This window comes from Nerophis lumbriciformis, linkage group LG14, assembly GCF_033978685.3.
Source record: "Nerophis lumbriciformis linkage group LG14, RoL_Nlum_v2.1, whole genome shotgun sequence".
Lineage (NCBI taxonomy): Eukaryota > Metazoa > Chordata > Actinopteri > Syngnathiformes > Syngnathidae > Nerophis > Nerophis lumbriciformis.
Window position 1 is genome coordinate 11,598,824 of NC_084561.2, and position 10,000 is coordinate 11,608,823.

The following is a 10,000-nucleotide window of genomic DNA, read 5'->3' on the forward strand; positions in this document are numbered from 1 at the left end:
ATGCATATAGAACGGGCCACTCTACATCCACTGCTCTTATACAAATGACGGACAATTGGCTTAATGCTATAGATCAGTGGTTCTCAACCTTTTTTCAGTGATGTACCCCCTGTGAATTTGTTTTTAATTCAAGTACCCCCTAATCAGAGCAAAGTATTTTTGGTTGAAAAAAAAAGAGATAAAGAAGTAAAATACAGCACTATGTCATCAGTTTCTGATTTATTAAATTGTATAACAGTGCAAAATATTGCTCATTTGTAGTGGTCTTTTTTTTAACTATTTGGAAAAAAAGATATAAAAATAACTAATAACTTGTTGAAAAACAAACAAGTGATTCAATTATAAATAAAGATTTCTACACATAGAAGTAATCATCAACTTAAAGTGCCCTCTTTGGGGATTGTAATAGAGATCCATCTGGATTCATGAACTTAATTCTAAACATTTCTTCACAAAAAAAGAAATCTTTAACATCAATATTTATGGAACGTGTCCACAAAAAAATCTAACTGTCAACACTGAATATTGCATTGTTGCATTTCTTTTCACAGTTCTTTTTGACAGACATTTTAGTGACAAACCTGAGCTTGTGCTTCACTGAGTTTATGAACTTACATTCATATTTTGTTGAAGTATTATTCAATAAATATATTTATAAAGGATTTTTGAATTGTTGCTATTTTTAGAATATGTAAAAAAAATCTCACGTACCCCTTGGCATACCTTCAAGTACCCCCAGGGGTACGCGTACCCCCATTTGAGAACCACTGCTATAGATAATTCTATGTTGGTTGGAGCTGTGCTGTTAGATTTCAGTGCTGCATTTGACGTGATTGACCCCTCTCTTTTAATAGAGAATCTTAAATGTTATGGTTTTAATACTTCGGCTTTAATGTGGATACAGAGTTATTTGTCCTCAAGATCACAACAGGTGTATCTTAATGGCAGCTTGTCTAATAGCAGAAGTTTGGATTGTGGTGTTCCACAGGGAAGTTGCCTAGGACCTTTGCTTTTTTCTATATTCACCGGGCGTGCAAGATTGGTTCTTTATGCGGATGATGCAACCTTATATTATGCTGCACCATCATGCGGTGTACTTAATGTAGTATTGAGTGAGGGACTAAAAGCTGTGCATGACTGGACAGTATGTAACAGACTTGTCCTTAACATCTCAAAAACAAAAAGTATTATATTGGGGACTAGGCAAGGGTTATCCTGTGACCCAAAGTTGGATCTGAGGCTAGGTATCTCAATAGTTCAACAGGTCAGAAGTGCCAAGCTCCTTGGAGTGATGCTGGACTGCACTCTATCCTGGTCAAATCATATCATATCAGTGATATAGTTACAAAGATGGGAAGGGCTGTTGGTGTTTCCAGGAAATGTGCTGCTTTTGTCAATCCACCTCTTCTTTGTCAAATTGTTAAGAGTTTAGTCTTGTGTCATCTGGACAGTCTGGGCGTCTGCTGCAAGTGGTGAGATCAGTAAGCTCCAGATTGTCCAGAAGGGCAGCAAGACTGGTTCTTGGTTGTTCACTAAGAACCAATGTGAACCAAATGCATGCTTCTCTTTCCTGGCTAACAGTGCAGAACAGGTTGTCAGCTAATACTCTAATATTGTTCAAATCAGTGACCAGTAGTAAAACTCTTGCTTTTCTCATGGCCCAAATAGTTCACAGTAGCACTATACATAATCACAATACCAGGGCGTCCAGTGAGGGGCATTGGGTACTCCCTCGTCCAAGGAAGAATGCTTTGCGGAAATCTTTTATTTATAGATCTTTATTGCTCTGGAATAACCTGCCTCGAATTCTCACCGGCATTGAAAGTAAACAGGTTTTTAAAAAGAGAGTAATATTTTATCTGAGTTTTTAAATTAGTCTGCTCATTGATGATTTGTTTGGTTTTATATTGTGTAGTTATATTTATATGGTAATTATTATTCTGTGACTGTAAATTGTTTGCTTGTTTTCTTATTGATGCTTTTCTTATTATTTTTTTTTTCTGTACTGTGTAGTTATAATTATATGCTTTTACTTGTAATTGTATTGAATTGTGGACCCCAGGAAGACTAGTGGGTTGTTGAGGCAACCAGCTAATGGGATCCTTAATAAAAATAAAAATAAAATCAAATGTAACAAGGTTTTCCAAAATAAATCAACTCAAGTTATGGAAAAAAATGTCAACATGGCACTGCCATATTTATTATTGAAGTCACAAAGTGCATTATTTTTTTTAACATGCCTCAAAACTGCAGCTTGGAATTTGGGACATGCTGTCCCTGAGAGAGTATGAGGAGGTTGAGGTGGGCGGGGTTGAGTAGGAGGTAGCGGGGGGTGTATATTGTCGCGTCCCGGAAGAGTTAGTGCTGCAAGGGGTTCTGGGTATTTGTTCTCTTGTGTTTATGTTGTGTCACGGTGCGGATGTTCTCCCGAAATGTGTTTGTCATTCTTGTTTGGTGTGGGTTCACAGTGTGGCGCATATTTGTAACAGTGTTAAAGTTGTTTATACGGCCACCCTCAGTGTGACCTGTATGGCTGTTGACCAAGTATGCATTAATGCTGCCTAAGAAGACCGCAGGTGTCGTTTCACGTATGGTAAAGCATTTTTTTTTTTTTTTTTTAGAAATATGTCTCCAATTTAATGTCGACATAAGCGGGCAGCTGTGTATGTCGACGTCTGCTTAACCGGGCACTTTTTAGTAATAAGAACAACATGGTGTTCAAGACTTGATGATGTTAACGATAAACTGTAAACATTTTGTTGGCATACACTGACCAGTTTTTCATAGACATGCCTTATGTCAACACAAGCGGGGACTTTTACAAGGAATGGAATAAGTAGAAGGTAGACCAGGAATTGGTGAGTTTAAAAGTACTGTAGACGGTTTGTCAACATAAACAGTGATTTAACATAGAAATGACCTCGTAGGGTTTCAGGTCTTATGTCGACACAAGAGGTCGACCGTGTACGTGACGTCAACTAAAACGGGCGCTTTTTTTTGGAGTTGTTCGACATAAGCGGTCTTTACCGTCTTGGACTTGAAAAAAACAAAACAAAAGAAAACCTGAAAGTGCTCAACGGGATTAAAAAAAAGTACAAAGTTAACGATAAAAGATGGAGAAGACCGGTTCAAATAACAAAAGAAGGTTCAGAAAGTCACAGTAATTGTTAGAAGCACTCGTGGAGCCCTCATGCAGCACTCGCACAGCTTTCATGCGGCACTTGTGCAATACTCATGAAGTACACGTGAGTGCGACAATCATGCTCTGTGACTGCTTCATGAGTGCTGCAAGATTGATGAGAGATGGAGGAGCGCTGTATTAGTGCTGCATGAGTGCTGCAGCACTGTAAATTTACTATGCGTATTATCAGAATGAATTTGTTTTGCCTTGACAAGTGTGGTGGTGGTAGCATCATGGTCTGGGGCCGCACGAGTGCTGCATGCTGCGCTGCATGCTGCACTCCTGCAGCGCTTGTGCAATACTCACTAAGCAGTCATGCAGCACTCGTGCGGCCCCAGACCATGACGCTACCACCACCACACTTGTCAATGCAAAACTAATTCATCCTGATAATACGCACTCGTGCTGCACTCGTGCTCCATGACTGCTTGATTAGTATTGCACGAGTGCCGCATGACTGCTTCATGAGTATTGCATGATTGCCTGATTAGTATTGCACGAGTTCTGCAAGATTGATGAGAGTTGCAGGAGTACTGCATGAGTGCCGCACCAGTGTACATTTACTATGCGCATTATCAAGATGACTGTGTTTTGCCTTGACAAGTGTGGTGGTGGTGGTAGCGTCATGGTGTGGGGTTGCACGAGTGCTGCATGACTGCTTCATGAGTATTGCATGATTGCCTGATTAGTTTTGCACGAGTACTGCAAGATTGATGAGAGTTGCAGGAGTACTGCATGAGTGCCGCACAAGTGTACATTTACTATGCGCAATTATCAAGATGACTGTGTTTTGCCTTGACAAGTGTGGTGGTGGTGGCGTCATGGTGTGGGGTTACACGAGTGCTGCATGACTGCTTAATGAATATTGCATGAGTGCAGCATGACTGCTTAATGAGTATTGCACGAGTGCAGCATGCAGCTCTCAAGCAGCACTCGTGCGGCCCCAGACCATGACGCTACCACCACCACACTTGTCAAGGCAAAACACAGTCATCTTGATAGTATGCATTGTAAATTTACACTGCTGCGGCACATGTGCGGCACTCATGCATTAGGGCCGCATGAGTGCTTCATGACGGCTTAATGAGTACTGGATGAGTGCAGCATGTATGTCTTGTGCAGCCCCAGACCACGACGCTACCACCACCACCACACTTGTCAAGGCAAAACACAATCATCCTGATAATACGCATGGTGGTGGTGGTAGCGTCATTGTCTGGGGCTGCACGAGTGCTGCACAAGACATGCATGCTGCACTCATCCAGTACTCATTAAGCCGTCACGCAGCACTCATGCGGCCCTCATGCAGCACTCATGCAACTTCACACCATGACGCTACCACCACCACACTTGTCAAGGCAAGACACAATCATCTTGATAATACGCATAGTAAATGTACACTGCAGTACAAGCTGAACACTGACTACTCTAAAGTGAAAACTGTACAATGGTGGGGTGACATGTGAGGGTCAGGAATACTTACAACTCATAGACGATGATGTCAGGGGACCAGAGTTTCTTCACAGGCAGAGAGATCCTGGTGACGCCGTCACACTTGTCAGGGTCCCAAACCAGAAAGTCATGGTGCCAATACTGCAGTCAAGTCAAATAAGTCATCATCAGCTTTATTTCACTGAATACAATCCCTGATGGACTCACCAGCCTGAGCCACAAGAATGTGGTCAGTATCTGCGTCTTCTCGTTCTGGAATAAAGTCAAGATTCATGATTCATTCATCGATAATCAACGATCAAATGCGGACATAATTACCATTTACCATGAATTGATTTACCTGGACCTCGACTCACACAAGTTGAAAAACTTATTCGGGTGTTACCATTTAGGCAAGGCAAGGCAACTTTATTTGTGTAGCACTTTTCATACACAAGGCCGACTCAAAGTGCTTCACAGCACAACAAAGTGAAATGAAAGAAAATAAAAGCAAAATTAAAATGCAGACAATAAAAATAAAAACAGTGCGGATGTTAAAAGTTAAAAGATTAAAAGATTTAGCTGAAAGCTAAGGTGAACATAAAAGTTTTCAGTCTAGTTTTAAAAGTAGTCAGAGTTGGGGAAAGTCTGACATCTTCAGGAAGTTTATTCCAGCTATTTGTTGCATTGTGACTGAATGATGCTCTCCCTGGATTTGAGTTTACTCTGGGAGCCGCTAACAGATGGGTCTCAGAAGATCTTAGTGATCTGGAGCAGTGTTTTTCAACCTTTTTTGAGCCAGGGCACATTTTTTTTCATAGAAAAAATGCGAAGGCACACCACCAGCAGAAATCATTAAAAACTGAAACTCAGCAGCCGATATTGACAATAAAAAGTCGCCGCCGCAGTTGTTGGATATGACTTTAAAGCACAACCAAGCATGCACTATAGCTCTTGTCTCAAAGTAGGCGTACCGTCACCACCTGTGACATCACACCCTGACTTATTTGGAGTTTTTTGCTGTTTTCCTGTGTGTAGTGTTTTAGTTCTTGTCTTGCGCTCCTATTTTGGTGGCTTTTTCTCTTTTTTTTGTATTTTCCTGTAGCAGTTTCATGTCTTCCTTGACCGCTATTCCCCACACCTGCTTTGTTTTAGCAATCAAGACTATTTCAGTTGTTTTTATTCTTCTTTGTGGGGACATTGTTGATTGTCATGTCATGTTCGGATGTACATTGTGGACGCCGTCTTTGCTCCACAGTAAGTCTTTGCTGTCGTCCAGCATTCTGTTTTTGTTTACTTTGTAGCCAGTTCAGTTTTAGTTTCGTTCTGCATAGCCTTCCCTAAGCTTCAATGCCTTTTCTTAGGGACACTCACCTTTTGTTTATTTTTGGTTTAAGCATTAGACACCTTTTTACCTGCACCCTGCCTCCCGCTGTTTTCGACATTTACAAAGCAATTAGCTACCTGCTGCCACCTACTGATATGGAAGAGTATTACACGGTTACTCTGCCGAGCTCTAGACAGCACCGACACTCAACAACAACACATCATTTGCAGACTATAATTACTGGTTTGCAAAAAATATTTTTAACCCAAATAGGTGAAATTAGATAATCTCCCACGGCACACCAGACTGTATCGCACAGCACACTAATGTGCAACGGCACAGTGGTTGAAAAACACTGATCTAGAGGGCTTATATAGTGGGAGCATATCGGTGATATACTTCGGCCCTAGACCATGTAGTGATTTATATGTGAGCAGGAGGATTTTGAAATCAATTATCTGATGTACAGGGAGCCAATGTAAGGATTTAAGAATTGGTGTAATGTGCTCACATTTTTTGGTCTTTGTTAGAACTCTAGCAGCAGCGTTCTGAACAAGCTGTAGCTGCCTGACAGTTTTTTTGGGGAAGACCATTACAATAGTCTAGCCTACTGGTAACAAAGGCATGTACCAGTTTTTCTAAGTCTTGAGCTGACATGAGCCCTCTAAGTCTCGTTACATTTTTGAGGTGATAGTAGGCCATACTTGCCAACCCTCCCGAATTTTCCGGGAGACTCCCGAAATTCAGCGCCTCTCCCGAAAACCTCCCGGGACAAATATTCTCCCGAAAATCTCCCAATTTTCAGCCGGAGCTGGAGGCCACGCCCCCTCCAGCTCCATGCGGACCTGAGTGAGGACTGCCTTTTTTCATGACGGGAGGACAACAGGGTGACAAGAACTAAATCATCCAGACTAGAGATAAATTGTATTATTATGTTTATTTTACCTAAAAATAAATATATTTATTAACTTAAAAAAAACAAAAAAACAAAAACATTTTTACTATATTTTGCTAAAAACATCAAAATTAATTGTATTTTTATTTGTATTTTTTTGTGACTCCCTATTACATCCAGCCATAGAATTATACATTAAAATAAACATATTTGAAATAATTGATTTTAAATTATCATAATAATTCATTTAAAATGACCATATTTAATTATTAAAATAATTGCTTGTTTATCAACAACTTTAGCATTTTATTCATTACATTTTGAAACTCTCAGAAGCCAAGTTATGTTATATTCCTTAATATTTATTTATGCAAGTTTGAAGTATCAATTATCTAAACACAGTTTTGTTTGCATATTTTCAGGATATTATATATATATATATATATATATATATATATATATATATATATATATATATATATATATATGAAATACTTGACTTGGTGAATTCTAGCTGTCAATATACTCCTCCCCTCTTAACCACGCCCCGACCACGCCCCCACACCCCACCTCCCGAAATCGGAGGTCTCAAGGTTGGCAAGTATGTAGTAGGCCGATTTTGTTACTGATTTGATGTGACTGTTGAAATGTCAATCAGAATCTAAAATAACCCCAATATTTCTGGCTTTATTTGAGGTTTTCAGGGACAGTGATTGAAGGTGTTGGATGACTTTAAACCTTTCTTTTTATAGCACCAAAAACAATTATCTCAGTTTTATCTTCATTTAGTTGTAGGAAATGTTGGCACATCCAGTGTTTGACTTGCTCAATGCACTGGCACGGAAGATCTATGGGGCGATAGTCATTTGGTGATAGTGCTACATAGATTTGGGTGTCATCGGCATAGCAATGATGGTCAATGTTATTATTTTGCATGATTTGTCCTCGTGGGAGCATATAGATGTTAAATAAAGTCGGCCCCAAGATTGAACCTTGGGGGACTCCACACGTTGGTTGGTTCTGATACAAAGTCACCGATGGAAACAAAGTAGTTCCTATCTTGTAGAAATGACTTGAACCAGCTTAAAACTGTGCCTGAGATCCCCACCCAGTTTTCCAACCTGTCCAAAAGTATTGAGTTAGTTTAGTGGTCAATTGTACGGAATATGTACTGTACTGTACAATCTACTAATACAAGTTTCAATCAATCAATCAATCAATCAAAAAATTGGGATGGTAGGAGGTCAATGTGCAAGCTCACCACCCCGAGTACAGCGTAGAGCGTGAAAGAGATGTTGGTTACAGTCGGAGTGCTGAGGTTCACGACTGGACGGAAGGCTTGCAGGTCAAAAACGTCCTGCATGGAATCATGGGAAGGACCGCTCTCACCTTCTTTACATGCCAACTCGCTGTCACTCTCACATGCTAAAGAAAACAATCATCAGGGGATCATGAAACAGCACCTTACTCAAGCCATGGAAACAACATCATGGGCCCATCACATTACAAAACACTGCACTGCAAAAACTGAAATCTAAGTAAGATTAAATATCTTAAATAAGGGTGATATTTGCTTATTTTCTGTCTGATAAGATAATTCTTCTCACTAAGCAGATTTTATGTTAGTCTTTTACTTGTTTTAAGGGTTTTGGTCCTAAATGATCTCAGTAAGATATTACAGCTTGTTGCTGAGATTTTATGACCTATATTGAGTAAAACATGCTTAAAACTAGAATATCAACTGTTGCATAGCTGTGTCATCAACACTCACAAGTATAAAACTACTTTTTTAAAGTAATAATTTCTTACTTCAAGCATGAAAAACAAATCATGACTTTGACACAATTGTGTCTCATAACTAAAACAGATGACAGCCAAATGGACTTTGCTGTTTTATTTTCAATGAAACAATAGAAAATATGTACTCATATAGTAGTACAGTTGGCACAGTACAGTAAACTGACAGTTAATATTTAAACATTTAACATGTGACATTTCAATCAATTTTGAACAAAAATAGTTCATGCACATTCAGATAAATTCTTCTTTGGCCGGGGGTCGGGCTGTATATATGCGCACTAATTGACTGAAAGAGCACGCACTTGGCGCGATGATGTCATGTTATCGATGGAAAAATGCATTTTTAGACCATATGATTTGTCTGAGTGGCTAGGAGACCCCGAGAGTAACAAGCGTTTGCCTTGTTGCCTTTCCATTAAGAACAATAAATTAGTTTTTAGTATAAGTTTGCTGGTTTCAAGAAATGTAATGCTGAGCGCATATCATTATGTCAAGATAATGGCACTAGCATTTACTTCATTTAAGAATATTTTTCAACTTATTGAGCAAAAAGGTCTCATTTTTTTCTACCAAGAAAAGTGCACTTATTATTAGTGAGAATATTCTTATTTTAAGGTATTTTGGGGTTCATTGAGGTTTGCTAATTTTGCTTGTTTTGGAAAGTCTTGACAAGCCAAATTTTCTTGTTCTATTGGCAGATAATTTTGCTTAGTTCAAGTAAAATACCTCTAGTTTTTGTTTTGTATTTTCTTGTTTTTCAACACTGACTTTTTGCAGTGTGGAAATAGAACCAGAATAAAAATGATTAAAAAAAAAAGAAATCATATTTTAATACAAGAGATTAAAGTGGAACTTGGGCAAGAATTGTTTCCTCTCGAAATTAAGACTTAAAATAAAAACTAACCATAAAAAAAAGTAGTTTTTTGATAAAAGGCCAGATTTTTTTTAAAACATATTTTATAATGTAGAAATTCCATAGATACCTTTTTTCCCACAAAAATTAATTCTAATAAAAAATAAACAGTGTTTTCTGACAAAAAAATACAGTTTTTCTGATAGTAAAGTAATATATTTTGCATAATTTTTTTAATTATTTTTCTTTATTTTTCTTTTCCATTTTTCATTCATTTTTTGTTATTTATTTAGTGTTATCATATTTATTTTAAGAAAAATAATTGCTCATATTCATGATTTGTTTTTCTTTTTTAAAAGAAAATCTATTTAATCTTACAAGAATAAAGACATATTTTTGGTGTGATAGCATTTAACTGCATTTTCAACACAAAAACAAATCACGTTGTATATTTTATTTTAGAAAATAGTCTTTTTTTTAAGCAAAACAAAGAAGAAAATAGTTACAATGAAA

The 10,000-nt window shown here is 38.2% G+C and overlaps 1 protein-coding gene across 1 annotated transcript in view; it reads right to left on the reverse strand.

Annotated features, from left to right (window-relative positions):
• LOC133616584 (5-hydroxytryptamine receptor 3A-like) overlaps positions 1 to 8,197 on the reverse strand; it is a 13,753-nt gene extending 5,556 nt beyond the window's left edge. The window contains exons 1-3 of the mRNA XM_061976038.2: positions 8,096 to 8,197; positions 4,841 to 4,885; positions 4,665 to 4,774 (exon numbers count right to left, since the gene is read on the reverse strand). Of these exons, the coding sequence (XP_061832022.1) occupies positions 4,665 to 4,774; positions 4,841 to 4,885; positions 8,096 to 8,197 (257 nt within the window). The remainder of the gene's footprint in view (positions 1 to 4,664; positions 4,775 to 4,840; positions 4,886 to 8,095) is intronic.
• Positions 8,198 to 10,000: the final 1,803 nt, after the last annotated feature.